This window comes from Onychostoma macrolepis, chromosome 14 (genome assembly GCF_012432095.1).
Source record: "Onychostoma macrolepis isolate SWU-2019 chromosome 14, ASM1243209v1, whole genome shotgun sequence".
In the NCBI taxonomy this organism is placed as follows: Eukaryota; Metazoa; Chordata; class Actinopteri; order Cypriniformes; family Cyprinidae; genus Onychostoma; species Onychostoma macrolepis.
Genome location: NC_081168.1, coordinates 9,514,431 through 9,537,346, shown reverse-complemented (window position 1 = coordinate 9,537,346; position 22,916 = coordinate 9,514,431). Strand labels below are relative to the sequence as shown.

The 22,916-nt window shown below is 37.7% G+C and overlaps 1 protein-coding gene across 9 annotated transcripts in view; it reads left to right on the top strand.

Annotated features, from left to right (window-relative positions):
• The window catches only part of gria1a (glutamate receptor, ionotropic, AMPA 1a), a 77,662-nt gene that overhangs the window by 13,186 nt on the left and 41,560 nt on the right, over window positions 1–22,916 (top strand). For all 9 annotated transcript variants that reach the window (XR_009274107.1, XR_009274104.1, XR_009274108.1 and 6 more), the window contains exons 3-6: window positions 7,259–7,498; window positions 13,150–13,334; window positions 16,771–16,824; window positions 22,278–22,436. Coding sequence is in view for 4 of the 9 variants with exons in the window: in XM_058797411.1 (XP_058653394.1) it covers window positions 7,259–7,498; window positions 13,150–13,334; window positions 16,771–16,824; window positions 22,278–22,436 (638 nt within the window). In the remaining 5 variants the exon portion in view is untranslated. The remainder of the gene's footprint in view (window positions 1–7,258; window positions 7,499–13,149; window positions 13,335–16,770; window positions 16,825–22,277; window positions 22,437–22,916) is intronic.

Here is a 22,916-nt window from a genome sequence, read left to right as displayed (position 1 = left end):
TAATAATTATTATTTATTATTATTAGTAGTATTATTATTCTCTTTGAATAAATACAATATATAAACATTATATTGTAAAATACATAAATTAAAATATTGTAAATATTATATACAGCCTTGAGGATGTCTATTCCTTTTCAAACAAAAGCATTTTGACATGAGCAAACAATGAGTACATGCAAATGATGAGAAGCCCTGGCTTATGTGGTCATACCATGCACATACTGTATTTGTAAAGGTCGAATTCCTCGGAAATAACACATTATGTATAGCTGACCTGGAACTGTCCACTTAGGGCATGAATACAGCAGGATACAGGAGTGATTATTGCTAGGCTATATGTTCCCTTGAGCGCCCACAGCCATACGCTCCACTGTGTAGGCTAGTGACGTAACTCCCGTCAATGAGTATGGACAGGCTTATGTGAGTCCTTACGTGTGTGTGTGTGTGTGTGTGTGTGTGTGTGTGTGTGTGTGTGAGAGAGAGAGAGAGGGTGAAAAAGGTCATATTAAGCTTGTCTGTGAGTAATTACTCTGGTGATATTTGCAGATGCTTGTGTGTAGTAAGAGTGAGATTGTTGAATTATTTTGAGTATGTGTGTGTGTTTTATATTTGAACTGTGAGGCATGTAGCTTGTGTGTGTATGTTAGAGTGTGCCGAAGGATATGATGTGTGTGTGTGTGTGTGTGTGTGTGTGTGTGTGTGTGTGAGTGAGTGTTTATACAGAGGACTGGAGGCCAAAAAAGCGAGCAGAGCACCTCATTAAAGCAGTGGATGTGGATGGAAGAGGTGGAGCTCAGTGTCCTTTAAAATTCAGTCCACTGCACAGTTATTCAAATAATCCATATACTGACATGTTATCGGGCATCAACATAGACCAAATAACAACACATGAAAGGACACACAGGCTCCAGATAATCCACAGGTTTTCTGCTCATGATTGGAGGGGAGGAGAAGAGGGAATGTGTGAGTGAGTGAAACAGATTGAGAAGGAAATGGCTATTTAGTCTCCACAGTTCTCCTGAGGGAGTCTACCTGTGACTGCTCTCAGACTGCAGTTTAAAGCAGGTTTACTCCATAGTGCTGCCTGGCAAGAACCTCAGACACGCTGTCACTTAAATAGACTGGCCTCACACATATTAGGTGGAACTGATGTAATTTAGCATGAGCAAAAACAGAAATGCTGGAAAGCCAATTCCGCAGCTCAGCTACAACGAATATACTGTTTCTTCACATTTGTCAATTGATTTTATAAGTAGAAATCTCTCATTTCTTCTGTGGAACACAAAAGAAGAACATTAGCAGGATGTTCATGCTGCTCTTTTGTTTACAATGCATGGAAAAACCAGTGTGTGTTTATATTAATTTTAAAAGTTAAGTTTCAGTTAGACTAAAGCAATAATTTGTCGTTTGGAAATGTCATGTAAACGCTTTAGTGCGACTGAAATACCAGTCTGTTTTCTGTGAGGTCAGACTTACAGATATGAACAATGTGACTGTAGCTTGGCTTCATTCACTATTATGTTTAGCACAGGGGCGGATTTAGTGAATTGGGGAATATAGGAATGGGGCCCTGTACATTTGCACACATTTACCTAGATCAACCTTGAGGTTCCTTTTTTGTCGTGATGCTTGCTGCTGGTACCCCATAGTTGTGTCCAATGTTTCTGCATTTTTCATGTGCATGTTATAATGGGATTCTTTCATTTACGTTTACATTTATTCATTTAGCAGACACTTTTATTCTTTCATGTTGTAGACCACGAAATAGCAATTGATTTACCATTGAGATACAAGTTTTAACAAAAAACGAAATAAATGATAAAATGATAAACCTCACAATTTTTTTTTAAGAAAAGGGATGAGTCAGAAGTATAAATTATTATATTATTTAAAACGGGTTTATGTGGGTGGATTTTTGCATTGGTCTGAACAAAAACTGCAGACTGGATTATTGAAAATGCACATTCATTCTCTGCCAGTAAGAGGTGCTTGTTAGAAATATAGTGGTTTCCACGGTAATGGCTGTAAACAATGCAGCGCTCAGCTCATAAATGATACTTTATCAGGTAAAATGAAAATGGCATCTAAACTTTTCTGAAGACAATCGGTTCCCTTCAGAGGTTCATTCATATAAAAACGTGTGAAAGAAAAGTGTGAAAAAATATAGCCTATATTGACGAGGAAAGTCCACTGATGAGTTACCAGCGTAAGCCTACATTTAATTTTTAGTCATTTTAACTTAGGGCTGTCAATCGATTAAAAATATTTAATCGCGATTAATCACATGATTGTCATGAGTTAACTCACGAATAATTGCAACTTAATCGCACATTTTTATCTGTTCTAAATGTACCTTAAATTAATACTTTTCAAGTTTTTAATACCCTAATCAACATGGGCATGGACAAATATGGATGCTTTATGCAATATGTTTATTATGAAACCATAGTTAACATAGAGCATGAAGAGTAAACATAGGTCATAGATGTTTTTCAAAGAACTTGTTCATGTCTATTAGACACATGAAAAGAAAACATAGAAATACCAGGTTCCTATTAAGTTTTTTAAGTCGTGACATATTGTCAAGTATGGTGACCCATACTTGAAATTGGTGCTCTGCATTTAACCCTTCCAAGTGCACACACACAGCAGTGAGTAGTGAACAAATGCACACACACACAGTGAACACACACCCGGAGCAGCCATTGCTCCAGCGCCCGAGGAGCAATTAGCGGTTCGGTACCTTGCTCAAGGGCACCTTAGTCATGGTATCAAAGGTGGAGAGAGTGCTGTTCATTCACAATCCCCACCTTCAACTCCTGCCGGTGCAAGAATCGAACTGGCAACCTTCAGGTTACAAGCCGACTATTACTTCTCTTTCTTTGCACTGAGCAATTTACTGACACAAAGCTGTTTACATTTTTGCACGACAGGGCAGCTCACTTCTTCTGAACATGCAAAATGTACATTTAATATTTATTATTAGATTTGTTTGTCTCTCTGTGCCCATATACTGTATTTTGATGCAGCTAAATTCTCAATAAAACTGTTTTCATTGGTATATTTTACTGTTTCTGTTGTCAGACAACGGAATGAATATGAAATAGTGACTGAAACGTGACCCATTAAGACTACATAAGCAGCTCTCTCTTCCAAGATGTTAAAATCCTGATTTATACTTGAGCCGTCGTGTGATAAAATCAAATAGGCTACACATAAGATAAAGACAATAGCTGTGCTGTGATTTCGGCTATACTTGCATGTAAAATTAGAGAAGCAACATATCTGTGTTTTGACTGAAAGCGCAGCTCCTTTCAGCCGCTCGCTGAACAGAGCAGATGCGGAAAGAGAGGTCGAAGAGAGACCTCGCGCTCGTGCGGCAGTCAGCTTCAAATGCATAATATTTTCATTTGCAACAAGCAGGATACACAAGAAGCATGTTCAACTCGGACACGCAGATGGTTTTCGTGGTAATAAACAAGCTAAACAGCATGTCTGTGGTTAATGCGCATCTTGTATATGAAAAGCATTTTAGGGGGCCCTTAGCTTTTGGGGGCCCAAGGCAGTGGGAGCCCTACCTTTGCCTAATGGGTAAGTCCGCCCCTAGTTTAGCATGTCTACACTTGGTCTCTGCATTGTGCTGTGTGTGCGCATATTTCGAAAGACAGTAGTGATGGATAATGTGTATTTAATCTTTCTCAAATTCAATTATGCATTGTCTTGTATACTTGGACAGACAGATGAAGACTAGCTCAACTGTGCAAAAACAAAACATCTGCAGTTTGAGTATAGGTGTGTGTGTAAACACCTTATTGTTGGCAGTGGAGTTTGAAATTACATGTACTTAAACTATGACAAATTTCTATATTTAGAGATTATTACTTAATTAATCCTTTTTTTAGTTAATAGTTAGAAGGGCATATCAGAATGGACATTCTCAGAAATCCCTGCATAACACATCCCATATATGCAATGCGTTTCTTCTCATTTTTGTTTTCGGTACAGTACAAAGGGTATTTCATATTCAGTTATTTACTTTGTTCACTGCATTATTTTAGTGTCATGTGAGTTCCCTTGATGGTATTTTGTGTGTATGGCCCTGTTCACTGTCTACTGTGTATAGCTAGCTACTGTATATTATTATTTGGCCTTGTTTTATGGATGCAGACAACTTACAATATAACCTGATTTATCTGTATTATCTCGGTGGTTATCAGTACATTTTAAAGTAGAAAGTTGATTTCGTTAGTTCAAGTAGATTTGTGTATTAACATTATATCACAAAATTAAATATATGCTGTAAAATAAGTTCATCAATATGCCATGAAACATTGACATTGTATCTTTTTATGTGAAATTTTGGTCACACTTTATATTAGGTGGCCTTATCTACTATGTACTTACATCAAAAAATAAGTACAATGTACTTATTGTGGTCATACTGTATTGCAAAACACTATTGCTGCTATTGAGGTGGGATACGGGTAAGGTTAGGGACAGGTTTGGTGGTATGGGTAGGTTTAAGGGTGGGTTAAGGTGTAAGGGATGGGTCAACAGTGTAATTCTAAATGTAATTACAGAAATTAATTACAGATGTAATTACATATAGGTATTTTTAAAAATATAAGTACAATGTAAAAACATGTATGTACACAATAAGTGCATTGTACCAAATTATTAATTTAAACGTAAGTACATAGTAGTTAAGGCCACCTAATATAAAGTGGGACCGAAATTTTTATTTATTATATAATATATAATATATATATATAATTATATAATATATTTTTATAGTGTAGCTTCTAGTCTGATTGCATCAGCTTAGTTTGTGCTCTACGAGTCCCATGACCACAGCCATGCTGAACGTTCAATACAGTCATCAGTCATCCCCACCGAGGGTCTGGTCGGGCCGAACAGACCTGTGGAGATCTGTTTGTGAGATGGTGCCAGGATGGCCAGATGCTGCCAGGATCTTTAGCATGGCCAGAGAGCACAGGTTGGCCAGAGGTGTTCACATCGTGTTTTACGCCTCTACTCAGGCTAACACAAACCACTGCAGGCGGCCAGTGTGTTCCTGTCATTAGAGGGTTGGATGACATGGCCATGTGCTTCCTGTCAGAAGGAACTTTTCAGAACAGGGAAGCAGATGTGAGTGAGAGAGAGTCGCACACTTCCAATCTGCTTCCACATTATCACACACGTGGGAAGTGGTAACGGCCGTGTGGCAAATGGATTCCATTGAAAATGTTGTAAATGTGTTTCTGATTAAAAACCAAATGTGTTTATGTTACTATTCTAACTCGGAAACCTTTTACCAGGACATTTATTTTACTACTTTTAAGATGACTAGTTACACTTGTTCTTAATAGTGTTTCCACTAATAAACTTTTATCTGAAGTTAGTGAAGGGCTTGAGATTAAACAAACAAACTGATGGATTACCTAAACCAGTGAGAGTCTGAAAAGTGTTTTAAGAGAGTTTATTTTCAAACAGTTCACAAGGAAATTGACACAGATTTCATGCACTACCGTTCAAAAGCTAGCAGGAGTTTTTAATCTTTTTTTAAATTAATTTATTAATTTTATTCTTTAAAAAGTAATTTTATTAATAAATTATGCAATTTATCATATAAATGCAGCTTTTAACTCTATTCATAATCACAATGTATCATGGTTCATCGAAATGTATCACTTTTTCCACAGAAATGTTAAGCAGCATAAATATATTCAACATTGATAATAAAAATTAATTTTAAAGTGACTTTTTGTCACTTTTTATTGATAGGAAAATAGAAAAAGAACAGGAAATGATGTGTAGAAGAAAAGGGAAAGAATCAGTAAAGGAGTGTGACTCACACTCGCATTGCTCTCAAGTACATCAATGTGACTATCTCAGATGGTATTGCAAGTTTAAAACCCCATGAGCGAGGCACTAAAACTCTGTTCAGTCAGCGACTATATCGCTGCAATTAATGTTAAGTCATTTCCAATGAAGTCATATGCCAAACGATATCAAATAAAGCTAATGAATATGTTCTGCTGAGGCCTGTTGCCAGGAACCCAGTTCAACAATATGTTGTAGATGAATGAGTGCAGGTTATTAACAATGTATGAACTGACAAAAAAACGAAAGTATGTGAAACCATTCAAGACAAGCACATATGGTATGGTGAGGGTCTCGATTCAGTGTGCCATATGTCTTCAGTAATAGCAAACACAGAGGGATGCAGTCCCCCACCTTCCTTTCCCTTTTCTCTCTCTCTCTCTGTCTCTCCGGGTCCACAAAGCTCAGCCCAGACAGAATTAATGTGCAAGTCATCAGTCACAGAGGAAACAGAGCCGTGTGATAAGAACACCCCCAATATTACCTCAGAGCTCAAGGCATCGTCTGTTATAGACGTGTCACACTCATTATTGCTTAGCACCAAGCATGTGACTTTTATATACAGTGCAGAGAGAACAGTTTAAATTAGTGTGCCTGTGTTGAATATCACCTTCTCTTTATAAGATCTAATTTTCTTGTTTATTTCATGCTATGTGACTTCAGATTGAGACATTATCTATGTATCTGACAGATGAAGTTTTTATGTTTCAGCCGGATGTTGAAATGAGTCATAGTGCATGTGATGAAGACCAGTGGTCACAGACACACACACACACACACACACACACAAAAACACACAGGCTGGAGGAGCTGGCACCCTGCACTGCTTATGGGCTGTTGCATTGTGGGGCAGGCAGTTTGGGTGATGGCCATGCCTATCGCTCCTGCTCCCCCTGTGCCCCTCAGGCGGCCCCTGCTGGGATTTGGGCCTTGGGCAGCGAACAGACTGCAACTTCAATCTGTTTAGTTGCGGGACTGAAACGTGAGGCCCAGAGCCGCAGTGAAAAATAACCTCGGCCAGGGCAAAGATAGCAACAGCAGAGTATGATACAGCATTAAAATACACAGGGAAACCTGGTTCAAAACAGATTGAGGCCATTTTGCCACCAACAGGGAGAGGAAAAGATATTCAACGTTCAAGGCAGCAGAGATAGAAAAGCGCCCTGCTGTTTGGTAAATGTCAGCGAGACCCTTTGTGCGCATTGATTATCTGGCCCTTCAGAAACTTCATCCGCACCATTTCCAGTCCAGTGATGTGTAAAGAAACCTTTACTAATTGCTTCTCGGAAGTGAATAATAAAACCAGTGCGATTCTAACAATGCAACGTGAGTGATGTCTGTGTTGTAAATCGTGTTCTTTTGTCGTCTCCAGTCTGTTCGCAGTTCTCCAAAGGAGTGTACGCCATCATCGGCGTGTACGACAGGAAGACCGTCAACATGTTGATGTCGTTCTGCGGTGCGCTACACGTCTGCTTCGTGACGCCCAGCTTCCCCATGGAAAACTCCAACCAGTTTGTCATCCAGCTGAGACCCGAACTGCAGGACGCCCTGGTGGGCGTAATCGAGCACTACAAGTGGTCCAAGTTCGTCTACATGTACAGCTCGGACTCTGGTGAGACCCGCTTTTTAAGATCTAAATATTTGGATTTTGGGGGGAATTTAAGAATGTTTATGTTAAGAATTTAATGCATGTTTTTATTTGATTATTATTTGATGTATAACTGCTTCCATGATTTAGGGTTTTCCAAACTGGGGCCGCACATTTAGAGAAATTATTTTTTACATTTATAATAATGTTTATTATTATTATTATTTAAATAATATTTTTATTTAAAGGTAAATATCCATTATTAAAATGCAATTATTATAATTTTTTTTAAATAATAATAATTTAATAATATTAATAAACGAGTAATAATTATAATAATAATAAATAATGTTATAATAAATATTGAATTCGACCTTTTTTCACACAGTGTTAGGTGATTGGTAGTCATCATGTTTTGGGGTTCTTGGCATCAAAAAGTTTGAAAACCCTTGACATGAATAGAAAGTCTCTCTAAAACTCTCTAAAAGGGGTATTGTATATTAAGCTTAATTTGCATAGAACTGAGGTGTCTTTGAAGTGCATGAGAATTTAAATACTCATAGTGTAGTGCTATAGTGACGCATTTAGCGCTTGGTTAAAATGGTTTGTGGGTGCTTAGTGAATAAGATAAAGGTTTTTTTGCTGAAAACCCATGCACTAAACTCACCCATTAGAATTCTCTTTTGAAAGTGGCTGGTTGGTTTTCTGAGAGCCAGTATTTACCACCACATTGCTGGTGTGCACATTGAGTCAGCTTTTGCTCCTGGTTTGTTTGTGAACATGTTGGTGTGTAATGACAGATATAGATATGACTCATGAGAGAGCAGGCTGCTTTGGTGTTGCTGGGATGAACAATAGTGTTCTGATCTGAGTGGATGCATCTCTCCCTGCACTTGGAGCTCATTTGTGCATCTTTCTCCATGGAGATCTGCCAGAATGAAACCGTTGTGCCAGAGTAAAATGTATCCAGTTGAAGGCCAGGGAAAGAAAATCCTAATTCTAAAGCACCCCCACACATGGTTTCATTGTTATTCTAAGAAGGGTCCAAAATTTACTTGTCTGCCACACAGGCCAGGGCCGATGAATTGAGAACATTTATCAACCAATAAATATTTTGTACAAGCCATGAAACTAGGTTTTGTTTTATTATTATTAAAAAAAATGTCAGTTTGGAAATGATTTAGTTATTTGTCCTAAAAGGGATAGTTTGCCCAAAAATGCAAAAAAATAAATTAAATTAAATTATTTAAATTAATTAATTAAAAAAAAGAAAAACATTTCATTTACTTACCTTCGTGTCATTCCAAACCTGCATTTCTTCATTCTTTAGAACACAAAAATATTTTGAAAAAAGAAAAAAATCACAATAGTTTTTTTTTTTTTTACCATACAGTAAAAGTCAGTTGGGTCCGATGTTGTCTGACCCCCAGCATTCTTCAAAATAATTTATTTTGTGCTCAGTAGAAAAAAAGAAAGTCATACAGGTTTGGAGGGGCATGAAAGTGAATAAATAAAAACAGAATTCTTAAGTAATGAACATTGACGAGCCAGCCACAATAATTTTGTTCATATTTTTGTTTTGGTGGCCTAATTTTTTATGTATTATATTCCACATGTTTTGCCACACGTCTCTGGAAAAACAGTGAAACATTTGGCATGCTGAATAAATCCTGATGGGAAATCTTCCACTTTGGTAAAAGTTAAGATGACACACGAGTCACGACAGATGATTTCTTTGGTAGACAGTTGTCAGTTATTTAAAACACACACAACTTTTACATCAGGGCGAGTCAGACTATTGTTCTAATTTGATTTAAATTAGACTGTCTAACTAATTTGATTTAAAAGATGTTGCAGTTCCTAAGACAGTTACCAGCCAAGTGGTGACTAACCCAATTGTTACTTGCATTTGGCCCTCGGCGAGTGTTAATTTTGAACCCTGTTGCCATGTACCATCCCACAGCACAGCGATACAAGAATTTTGAATGCCTGTCTCTTCTCACCTCGAAATAAATACCTGAAATTCACAGATCTGCTCTAGAAAAGTCACGGGCATCCAGCGCTGCTCCCCGAGCAGGTAGAATCTGACACACCTGTCAGCACCAGGTGTGCTTTTCCTCCGTAGCAAATCGGCTGCAGTGTCCCCATAACGTGTCACCATCTGTCACAGACGTTCAGCTCAGCCGACCATGATGGGAGCATGACGCGATCTGCATATTACAGGTCTTTTTTAAGAAATGTAGTTCCCTTCAATGCTCTCACCGCCAGCTCCCTTCTCTTTTTGCCTTGTCGCTGTCAGTTCTGTCATTGCTCTACGCACACAATAGGTTTGATGCCTGCCTATATGCACGCCACGGGTGTCTCGGTGATGGTTTTATCTTGTGGAAGTGCTGAGGGCTCTGGGTTAAGATTGTAGGATCATTAACTCTGTGACTGAGAGGAACCAAACCACAGGAATCCATATCACCAGCCTCTTGTTGCCTAGATACAGCGCTGCACTGTCTACGGGGTTATTTTAAGCCTTTTAAGAACATACGTGTGAGAGTGTATGTAGCCCGTATGTGAACCCAGCCGCAGCGTCAGCTTCCTATGCATATAAAATCAGTTCCATGTTGGCGTAGTATTCCACCGTTGTCACACCACCCCAGATGAGTGAGAATGAGGCTAAGGAGAGACGTCTTCCCCCGCTGGCCCTGTTCTCTGTGTGCATCGTGAGCCATTTGTTCAGCCTGCTGGGAGTGTGAGCTCCTTAATGTCAAATCACCCTGCAGTCTTAAAGTGGTCCAGCTGTACTCACACTGAGTCAAACAGGAAGCAACACTGGCTCAGATGCAGAGGGGTCAAAGGGCAAGTGCTCAAAACAGAGGCGGACAGAAGCAGAGGAGGGAATCAATATTCCTTGCTTCTGCTGTCAATATGTGCTTTTTTTCCTTTGGAATCGAACTATTTTTGACTTGTTTTTCAAACTACACTGTAAAAATGAATTGACGTCTAGTTGGCCTGCTTCAAGAACTTTCTGTGACTGTTTACTTAACATCACGTGTGTTCTTGTCCCTTAAATGTCCTCTTTACAGCTCCAAAAAGGTAACAAATGCACCATTTAAAGGGATGGTTAACCCAAAAATGAAAATTAACCCATGATTTATTCACCCTACAGCCATCCTATATGACTTTCTTCTTTTAGACGAATACAATCAGAGTTATATTAAAAAATGCCCTGGCTCTTTGAAGCTTTATAATGGCAGTGAATGGTGGTCAAGTTGGGTCAGGGACAAACTGTTCTGTTTGCCACAACAACGGCAATAAACGGAAAGAAGCACCAGCAAACCTGAAAAGAATGTCTGTGTCTGGCACTGTATGCATTGCATTCTACAAAAAAGCCCTCTGAAACTCGCCACGATCCAAAGCTCTGTGACCTGTTGTCAGTGTAGTTAACCTAGGGTCACTTCATGTCATCTACACACTCATTAAATCGACAGGTGAGGCATTGCAAAAAGACGGTCATTGTAACACTGCACACTATGGGTGACACTATGGAGCCATATGTTCTTTTTTTAAGCCATTTTCATAGGTCTATTGCTACATTTCCAGCTAGGAAAATACACAAATTTGACTAGGAAATGTAAAACAGTTCTGTATGAGTGAGAGACTGAAATTTAAATAATTATTCACTGATAATCTTCCCCTCTGGTGGTTGTTATTTGCTGCTACCGAATCATTGAGACCATGAGCTCAAGACCTGAAACAGTTAGATTTGTGAATGAATCTTTTGAATCAGTTTTGTGAAGTGGATCAATTGATTCATTGAAAAAATCAAACTGGATGACACTATCTCTCGCATGAACACGCCAAAAAAAACGCTTAGACAGATTTCAAGACTTTTAGCAAAAATAAGTCATATAGACTTTTATGATATTTTTATGGTCTTTTTTTTCTGACATAAAGTTTCAAGCAGTTTAACTTTTTTTTTTTTTTTTGGTCTTACATTTGACACATTTAAACTGTTCAATTCTCTAAAATTTCTCTTTGTTTTAGTATACAGTTGTTAAAATAAAGTCATGTAGATTTGGAATGATGTGAAGGTGAATAAGAAACTTGTGAATTTTCATTTTTGATTGAACTAATGCTTTAAGTAAGTGTGTAGTCCCTGTAGTGCAAAATTCTGGCACAGTTGCCGCTTTCTGTGATTTATTTTGTGGTCCATCCCACCCCATAAATGAAATATTTATTCCTGTTATCTCTGCTGTGGGATCCATTGGTTCCATAAATTATAAAGTGTGCATCCTTGTTGTTGCTCTCCTTTTAATTACAGCTCATGCAACAGCTGCGTGGTGTTGCATTAAACAAAGACTGTAAAATTCGAGTGCACGCTTTTTTACTTTGGGTGCTGTTCAAAACATAAAACAAACCTGACTAAGTCCATTAAACATTTCATAACAATTTCCCATATAAATGCTCACAGGGGAGTTACTGTATTTATGTCTCTTTGTAGAGCCTGGCAGAATTTACAGGAGGCTATAGACTTTCATAGGCAGTTTTAGAGCAGGATTTTATTTATTTTTTTAATTACTGGATAAACTTGGGCTTGTTCCGTGAAGTACTCACACAGCAAAAAGCATAGATGGCTATGAAAGCGTGCTGTTGAGTGTTTGGAGAGGTTTTGATGAGTTTGGAGGAGCTGGCCATGGTGCTGAAGTACTGAGAACACAAGAAGCAAACTGCTCTCAGCGGCAGCATAATAAGAGCAATCATGTACGCTTGTACTTTCAAATGTCATCATGTCATGGGATCATATGATCCTTGAAAACTAATCGGTTCTTATGTGAAAGATGAAGCTGGTGTTACGTCTGCTCCAAAAAGTTGGTAGTATTTTATTTTATTTTATTTTGTGTACATGAAAATATAGCTTATATTTTAGGGGGGGTGGGCTCTCCAGACGAGCATAGTATTTAGGGGTCCTTGGAATTAAAAAGTTTGAAAACCGCTGTATCAGAGTGTTGTGCCATTAGCTTAACAACAGTAGGAACACTTTTGAGGGTGCTGGATGTTGCAGACAGTGAGGCAGCACTTTAGATTTTGAAATGTTGTTTGCTTTAATGGCTATTATAATAGCGCATTATTATTGAATCAGAGGGATTTTTGTTGGTGTCTAGGGAGAAAGCTGATTGGTCCCTCGATGTTGCACACATGCATCCACCATCTTTGAATCCAATGCCAAGATCAATGTCTTCACTGATCGAACCCCATTTCCTGTCTGTGAGCAGTGTGGCTCTCACTCTCCACTGTCTGTATCGTCCTGGCAGGTTTTACTGAATTCACAGCCAATAAAGTGGCATTGAGATCAGGTCAGAGGTGCCTGGAGATAACAGAGTGTCGATACTATAGTCCTCCAAGCTCCTGGGCTGCTTCGAAATGACTAGCTAATGAATTAACTTACCAGAATGTCATTATATACACATTGCATTTCACACAAAGTGTCACATTAACCAGTCCTTCTTCCAAATACATATGTTAACTTACTCAATATTTCAAATTGAATGCAGTTAACTTGTTTGTCTAGTAATAAATGGAAATCTTAAGTTCTCCTAAATCTCAAAAATGTATCATTTTGATGCAACTGATTACCTCAGCTTTTTGGAATTCTGCTAACCTAATTTTGGTCATTTGTATTCTAGGACTGTCAGTTCTGCAGAAGGTTCTGGACACAGCAGCGGAGCATAACTGGCTGGTGACCTCCGTGAATGTGGAGACAATGACGGAAGCGTCCTTCCTCAAAGTGTTCCAGGACCTGGACAAAAAGAAGGAGGGCCAGATCATCATCGACTGTGAGCTGGAGAGACTCACCTCAATCCTGAAGAAGGTAATTGGCTCTCACTAGTCTTATTATAGTCATACATGCTGTCAGGTGCTCCAAATTAATGAGGAATCAATTTTTGTATCCAAATTGAGAATGTTCTTTGCTCTAAATGTACTAAGACCACTTAAATACGTCTTTCGATCAAGACAAACAGCTAGTCATAGCTACACAAACAGTCATCTTTAATGCTGCTAATAACCATGCCATTATGAATATATATATATATCAGTAATCATCTAAAGGCTCAGGTGTAATTCAGAGCTGGAATGCTTGGATGAAGCCTGTGGCCACTTGAATCAGATGGAGTGGCCTATGCAGCAGGCCCCAAGATGCTCTCTTTCTCTCTCTCAAAATGCGCCAACGATGGAGCAGATAAATAACACTGGGCTGACATTTGGGGTTGGCAGCGGAGCCATAGTGACGCGTCGCTTTCTCTGTTACCTCTCTCCACTGCCTGGAGGAGGAGGAAGCGTCCTGTTACTGTAATTAATGAGAGCCTGCCTTTTCTTCCCTTTCTCTCCTTTTCTCTATTTCATGACTCAAACAGAAGACCCTCGACAGGCCGTGTTGTGTTATTGATAGCACGGTGCCCACAGTTAAGGCTGTTGCATCATTTGGTGGCAATTTGCACAGCACGCCTAGACAAATTTTTCCTCTCTGAAAGCAATCATCCATCACCATGCGTCCACCAATCATACCGTAAAACAACATTGGTGTAATTTCCCCCCACTTTGATTCACATTCTTTCACTAACACCAGGGGCCAGAGGGTTTAATTGAGGAAAAACTCTCTGTGCATGTTTTTCATCACTCTCTAAGCATGCAAGATGTTGTGTGGAACGTTTTAGGAGGTATATTTTAAATACTCCATAAAGTAGTTTGATAAAAGAGAAATGTACTTTTTTTTTTTTTTTTAAATATTAAGTTACAGCATGACATCCCTAGTAAAAAAGTAATGTATTTAAAATACATTTATTTCATACTAAGTGTAGTTAAAATCTGTTAACAAATTTACTGACATATCGCTGGAGACATACTAATTTAAAAATTATAATTAAACTTTATTTGGAGTACTACCTAAAATGTATTTTAATGTCACTATTGCTGGGGATTGTACAATTTTTGAATAATATTAGTCTTTAGATGCAGGATATTCAAAATGTACCTAAAGTAAACTTGCAATAGTTCCATTTTAACACAATCAAATATACTTAAATATATCTTTAGTTGGACCTCAGCACTACGTCCACATAATTAAAGTGCATTAAGTTCAAAACTAGTTGCTCCCGTTTAACAGATTGTAAGTTCACCAGTTCAGTATACCAAAAGTACAAATGCAGAGCATTTTTATTAAGTACATGTATTTGTAGTATACTTGCAGTAGCAATGTATTTCAAATACATTTAGTATATTTATGCTTCACTAGGGATATCAAAGGGCTTGTCTTTTTTCTTTTTTCTTTTTCAGATAGCCAACATTGCTATTGATGACTAAAAATATTAACTGTTTTTTTTTTCTTCCATAAATTGCATTAAAGCTAAAATAAAATTAAATATAAATATTAGATGAAAAACTTAAAATAACACCAGTAGCCATTAGTTTGTCACAGCCCAGGAAGTCTATGATTTGCTTCTTGCTGCTTCTAATCGGTGGCATGTGGTATCACAAAGAGCGGATAGTTTCATTTCTAGAGTGCTTTTTCTTGGAAAAATGTGTATATAACCTTAGCAAGAGTTGAAGTCATCATTATTTTTGGTCCTCTTTCCAGAATGTGCTTCTGCTACAAGTGTCAGCTTTTTGGAACATACTTTTATATAGATTGGCTCAAATGTTTTTACGGACTAAAAGCCACAAAACAAATTTGATTTCATTCCTATGTTCTGCATTAAAGGAATAGCACCCAGAACTTCTGTCATCATTTACACACCCACATGTTGTTTATTTCTTCTGTGAAACATAAAAGAAAATATATTGAAAAGGGTTGGTAAGGTTGGTGTTTTCCATTGTAAAAAAAAAAAAGAAAACTGAGAAATTTCTTAAAATGTTTTCTTTTTTACAGAACAAAGGTTATATAGGTTTGCAATGGCATGACAGTGAGTTTTCATTTTTGAGTGAACTATTCCTTTAATGTTGATCCCAGCATTGAAATACACAAGGAGACCAGACAGGGTCCTTGTCAGTAGTGTTCCCTGCCCAGGGCTGGCCTGCCGGATGAAATCTTACCGGGGTCACCATTAATAACTAATGTTACTGTCTGTCATGGCCACAAGCTATCACTGTCAGCTTTCACAACTTAAGTTTACAGAGAAGTGTGTGAGAGAGCGAATAGCTACTTACATGCATACATTTTGGTCACAGAAGTATGCCTTCATGATCGCTAAGAACTCGGTTACTCCTGCACATCTCTAGCATGCAGAGGATTTTCTTTAATTGAAGCCATTGAACAGCATAACAGTTCGATGGTGTCAAAGTCTATGGTACCCACTGACACTGCACACTACACACTCGCATACATCCACACAGGTTCAAGCTGTGACCCTCGGTCAATGTAGTGTACCGAACAGAACTGAGAGCGCTGCTAATGTGTTCCTCCCCCGTCAGCGTATGACTCATTGTTTTTCACCACTGTTGTACTCTCCATGCCTGCAGAAGCTTTGTTATCTCTATAGCCACACAAATGAAAACCTGCATCATAAATCTTCATTCCTCTCCTCTTTGTAACATCTTCATTCTGAAACACCCTCAAACTCAATGTAAAGCTGAAAGGCCAGGAATGTAGTCATTTTACAGCGATTAGTGGGTGTATAGAAAATGTGCCATTGTTGTTATGATTATTTAAATGTTACATGTTTATGCACTTGGTAGATGCTTTTATCTAAAGTGACTTGCATTCATGCATTGGCACCATTTAATTGATTTGAAACCATTACTTTAGTGTAGACTATTTGAAGTTGGAAAACTTAAATTTCTATAGCATGTTTCACAAATCATATTGTGCAGCTTTACAAAAAAACAGGATGTTAATGTTTTGAATATCTTAGTTTCTTCATGCATTATTGTCGCATTTAGCAGATTAGAGCTGGGCAATAATGTAGTTTACATTTTGTGACAATTATTATATTATATTATATTATATTATATTATATTATATTATATTATATTATACAAATGTTATTATTGTTTTTCATTTTTTATTTATTTTATTTTTATTATTTTTATCATTTTTATGGTGCTTCAGTAATCATTTGAGTATACATGGGTTTAAAAAATAAAAAAATCATGCACATTGACACACATTAATACACATTATGACAATCATGTGCAATAATACAGGAAATATTACATTACAGTGGTTTGTATGATTTATTTGTATAGATAAGGCTATGTACACCACAATTAGTACTAACTGCTGTAATTTTTCATTTGTTGATCTATTTCAGATCATTGAGTTGGGGAAGAACGTGAAGAGCTACCACTACATCCTAGCAAACCTGGTAAGCTAAAAACACCACTCGTTTCAGCACCAGAGATCTCATGACTAATGCTCAGCATGAGGCTTTCAAATGTCACTGCTACTCTTGATATTACAGGTGATTTGCATATTTTCACTACTGACCAATCGCATGAAGCTGCTCGCTATGACTAACAGATGAGATGTTATATAAATGTTGCCTGGAGAACTGCTCCATGAATATGAAAAACTACACGTGATTTTTGCCGTCCTTGTCTGTAGGTGCGCTCAACGTATGAGAATGGAGGGTTAAATTGATTTAAACTGAAATGATGATAATCGCAGCATTAATATGCTGTGGTGTGCTCCTGGATGGCACACTGCTGAGGATTTTAAATTAAACTTGTCTGGCCGGTTTGTTAGATGTAATTGTAAATGATAAATGATAAAGGTTGCAAAGCGACAAAGAAAGATTTGCAACTGCCTGCTATTTCCATAATGGCCAAATTTTAAGAAGTGAACAAATTACTCCCGGTGTCCTATTTACACTGTGTTTGCATGTGTGGATGTGAAAGTGTGAATGAGTGTGTGTGTGTGTGTGTGTGTGTGTGTACATGGAAATTTCTATCTGTGTGGATGCCTGTATAAGCTTCCCCTCTGTGTCCAAGCCTTTTGGGTGAAGGCTAGTTTCTATAGTAACATCACCAACTCACTGCACCACATTTACGGGGACACCGAGCGGAAAAAGGTACAACTCCATCCACTCAGTGGAGAGATATGGACACCTGCTACAGGTACATCACAGAGGAGAGACTAGGATGGGGAACTAATGATTTTGAAATAAAACACAATCTTTATTTCAACAATCCAGATATTTATTCTTAAAATCCCAAAGATTGATCTTTTACTCTAAGCCTATTTTCAGCGGATGCATGGCTCCAGTTTTTTGGTTTTAAAATAATTGTTTTCATAATATAAACAGTAATGATGTTCCCTGTATCAGTGTTTCCTAGATGACACTGCCATCTTTAGCACCTTAGCAAAATATTTTTGTGTGATTATGCAGTCTGTATTGAACGTGATGCAATTAAACTGCAAAATAATCAATTTTAATCTTTCTATTGAGTCTCTGTGGGCTGCATGCAAAACAAATAGTTTTGATTAACCAAAAAATGACTGTTAAGGTGTGGTGTGCAAAAAAAATATTTTGTAGAGATTTATAAAGCACAGCTCACACAGAAACTACTTTCAAACCAAGCAGCCTTCTGTTGGTCAATGCTGAAATTTCACATGACCAACTTCAACATGACTAAAATCTGCATAGGGAACTTTTTTCCTTTGCACAAAACTCTAGATCGCATAGATTCCTATAGGAATGACTGGATTTCACCCACAAAATCTCTGTACCATATATAGTATGACCAGTGTAGCCCGATTTACAAATAACTGTTATGACCATATTTGAAAAAAAAGTAACAAATAGTTTTGAATCATTCTAAAACTGTATAATTACTGAGAGAATATCCTTCATATGTAACATATGTAACTGACATTATAACTGAAATGAAACTGGAATCTGTGGAATCTGAATCATATAAAAACGAGAGCTTGTCAATAATAATTAAATTTGAATTTGAACATTTTTATTGATGCCCTGTTCTATGAGAGACCCCAGTGAGTATTTCTTCAAAATCTTAAACCTGATCTCGTATCTGTTGAGAGAAAGATAGATAGGCAATTTCACTTTAAATGCTGAACAAGACATCAGGCTGAAAAAAAAAAGATTGTTAACCAGTTGGTTAAAACTGGTTTTAAACGAGAGGAAAAAAGGAGCTCTTTTGTTTTTTTGTTTTTTGTTTTGTTTTGTTTTTTGCAGTATTGGGGAAATTTCCAGATGATGTAACACAGTGGTTGTCATACTGCATGTTAAGAAGACGCATCCCTCAAATCTTACATTCTGACTGAAGAATCTTCCCAAGTCTTGTGCTTGTTATCAGAACACAGGTGTCCAAAATCTTGCATTCCTTAAATCATTCACGTGGTTTACAGTGAGTTTGTGTAGGATCAGATGGGCAAAAGCCCTCACTGTAGTTCTAGAGTGGGAGGACCGCCTACGCCTGAAATCGAGAATAATCAGCCTGAGCCGAGAGAACAAGATTGGCAAATACTGACAAAATCCGACAAAAACCTGTGATCAATTCTATGAGCCGCATACAACTGACGGACATCATCAGTGCTGCCCTGTTCCAAGAAACAGGATGTCACTGTTGCTATGAGAGCAGATAGTCGACATGAGAAGGAATGCCAAAAGACATGCTGCCGACCAAAAAAATAAAAAATGAGAAAGACTCGGCCAATCATGAGAGAGCTGTGGCAGTGCTTCAGAAAGCAGCTCGCTGTTGTAATCAGAGACATCTGAATTGACTCCTGGCCCCATTTCTCCTCCATCTTTCAATTGGTTATAGACTCCTAGTGTGTTTAACCAGGCAGACGGGTCACATGCTGCACTGTTTACCATGTTACCTTATCTGCGCTCTCCAACAACTCAAATCCCAATTCAATAACTATTGCTTTGGCAAACATCACTATTACTTGTACTAACTCCAGCTAAATCCAGGGAACCTTATAGAAACCACTAGCAAATATAGCAGCCCTCTAAAATGGCTTAGAACAGCTTAATAATTACATATCAATAACTACCTGCAACTTAAGAGCTGTTATTTTAGTTTATATGTATATGTATATATATATATATATATATACACACACACACATATAAACTAAAATAACAGCTCTTAAGTTGCAGGTAGTTATTGATATGTAATTATTTTAGTTTATATGTCTGTGTGTGTATGTGTATATATTTCTATTTTATTAATATTTTGAATATATTGTATGTGCTTTTGATGTTTTTATACAATTTTATGTAGCTAGATTTGATTTATTTTGTTAGTACTTAAGCTTAAATGAAAATTAGAAATGTTTGAAAGCTAGCTGAAATCAGTCTTATATTTACGTATATTTTATTTCAGCTTTATTTAAGTTACCAAAAATATACAGTATAACATGTCCAAAAATTGATCATTTATGCTTCTGACATGAGAGTTTCTGACAGTTTCTGAAGTGTCTCCATAAGCGTTTTGTTTTTTGCAATCAGTGAAAGCTTCTTTCTGCAAACTGCTTGACTTTGTTTTCTCCTTTAATTTAGTATGAAAATTCTTTTGTTTGGTGAATGAGCTCTTGATTGCATCCAAAGACAAGGCAGTCATCTTGACAGAGGGAAGAATGTGTGGTTTTTCAGACTTGAGAGCTTGTGATGACACACGTCCCAGTTGTGTGCTCAGTAACAGCCCTGCATAATATGTGCAGTGATGCAGACAGCCTGCGTATCTCTGATTGCCTTGTTCACTCTCACCGTAGTGAGTGATGAGGCTGTGAAACAAGGTTGTGTGACGCTTTAGCCCTGAGGCCAGCCGTGTGATAGCGTTTCCCTCCAAGAATTGATTTGACGTTACAGGAGACTTTTAGCTTTCCCTGTGGAATGGTAGGTTACAATAGAAAGACTATTATATTGGTCAGGGGATTCCACACTGGGATCGGGGACCCCCACGGGGCCACAACTGGATGCTGAGGGGTCTGAAAAATCCAGAGAAAAATTGTGTACAAAAAATATATATTTGAAGTTAGGAAAAAAGTTTAAAAGTAAACAAACAAACATGCATACAAACAAATAAATAAATAATTTTAAGGACAAAATATGAAAATATACACAACCATCACAATGTTTTTTCAGTGTTTTTGAAAGACGTTTTGTTTGCTCACCAAGGCTGCATTTTTTTTTTTACAGTTTAATGATTTTCAGCATCATTATTCCAGTTCTCAGTGTCACATGATCTTTTAGAAATTATTCTAAAATGCTGATTTGCTGCTCAAGAAACATTTCTTATTATTAATGTTGAAATCTGTTGTGTTGCTTAATAATTTTATGGAAACATTTTTTAATGATTTTTTGATTAATAGAAAGTTCGAAAGATCAAAATTTAATACTAAATATTATAATACAATTTTTCTAACACCGTGAAAGTCTTTACTATCACTTTTGATCAATTTAATGCGTCCTTGCTGAATAAAAATATTCGTTTTTAATAAAATAATAGTAAAAAGCTTACTGACTCCAGATGTTTAAATGGCAGTTCATAGTTGCCTTTATATTTTATGTTTTATTTTAAGGGGATCATTATATTTTGGTTGACGGCCCTGCCCTCTCTCTAGTTAAATTAGCAGGCAACCAATATAGGTCAGCTTTGGCATATGGGACATATTTGCGATGCCATTTGATTTTTGCCTGTCAGTGAGGATGTCAGAACATGATATGATTGATTGCCCAGTCGAAACTGTCAAATGTGACAAATGTCTCAAGATTTATATCCTACAGTCTGACACGGTTGCACGATCTGCCGTGTGTACTGTAAAATCATACGCTTCTGACAAGCAACAAAAGGACAAAAACTCCCCTGAGTTCGAGAATGTGTGTGAGAGGGTATTTGAGGTAAGATACAAGCGTGAGGTCATGTTAGCAGCACAGTGAATCTTGTCCGTTGCCCTACGGAGCAGATGTTCCCAGGGAACACAGGTACACGTTACTGCTCCTGGGGGACAAAGTGTGTTAAGGGATAAAAGATCAAAGATCGCCACACTTCGAGCCTGACAAGGGCTATTACTCTCAAAACTGAGTCAAACATACACACCAACATATTTTGATGTTGAACTGAACACAAATAAATCTTTAGAATCCACACATTTGTATCAAGCTGATACAAATAAATAAATGGTTGAAGAAATGTTCTCAGTAATAAAGTGGGTTAGAATCAGTTCAGTATGATCTCAGGTACGAAGAGAGTGTGTGGGCTGCTCTGGGGCAGCTTACCTCAGCTGATTGGATTGTGGGAAAAGGCCTTGAATTACTAAATAGAGCCTGTGGGATCAAAGGCAGACCTCCAGCAAACTCTCAATATGTGCCACAGTTTTTTTTACTCCAAATTCCTATTCACAGCTCCTGCATTTTTCGGCACCACATCGGATAACAACCACGCTTTCTTGGATAACCAGCCTCAGTGGATGAGAGGGATTAGCCTTTTTCATTAAGTGATTGACCCAACCATTCTTTCCATTATAGTTTTAAACCCTGCATTACATTTGACGGCACTCCACAGGCCCGGCCTCTTGCTCTCTTGCTGCACCTGAGCATTAATGCGAAAATGACTCCCACTGCTGCGAATTCAACCTCCAGGATTTTTTTTAACAATTGCAGGGGATTTGTCATTGTATTTTATCTCAAATTGGTCTCCCTTTTCAATTTAGTCAATGACTTGTCTTTAATGATCGACATTTGGCTGAAATTGGATTTCTTCTCAATTTTTTTGACCATGGAGAGCTTCTGCTTTTTACTGTAACTTAAATCACAGCGTGACATGCATGTTCTCTGTGCCCCTTTAGGGGTTTCTGGACATCGACCTGACAGAGTTTAAGAAGGGTGAGGCGAATGTAACAGGCTTCCAGCTGGTGAACTACGCAGACCCTAACGTCAGTAGGATAGTGCATCAGTGGATGGACTTTGACAACAAAGATGCCAAAGTTCCCAAGCGAAGACTGAAGGTGAGCCGCAAAAACTGACTACATTTAAATCATCCACAGTGTGAAGAACTGATTCTGCCTTGACAGATAAAGAATAAAAACAAAGCAACAACATGTAATTAAGTTTTATAATGAATCACTGGCACAGTTCTAGAGAGCACAATTGCATTACATCAAAATCTGATGACAAAATACAAAAGGCTTTTGATTCTTCTCTCTAAGACATTTAGGCCTGGTTGCACAGACAGGGCTTAGACTAAGCCAGGATTAGGCCATAGTTCAATTAGGACATTTAAGTAATTTTTATAAACATGCCTTAGACCAAAACATTGCTGGTGTGCATCTTGAGACAAAACAAAGGCACTGATGTATTTTAAGATCAATCAGTGCAAGTTTCTTTCAGTTGAAACAGCTCAGACTAACATTTTAGTCAGGGACTAGGCTTAAGCCTTGTCTGTGAAACCGGGGGATAGTTGAATAGTCAATTTAAACAGATTTTAA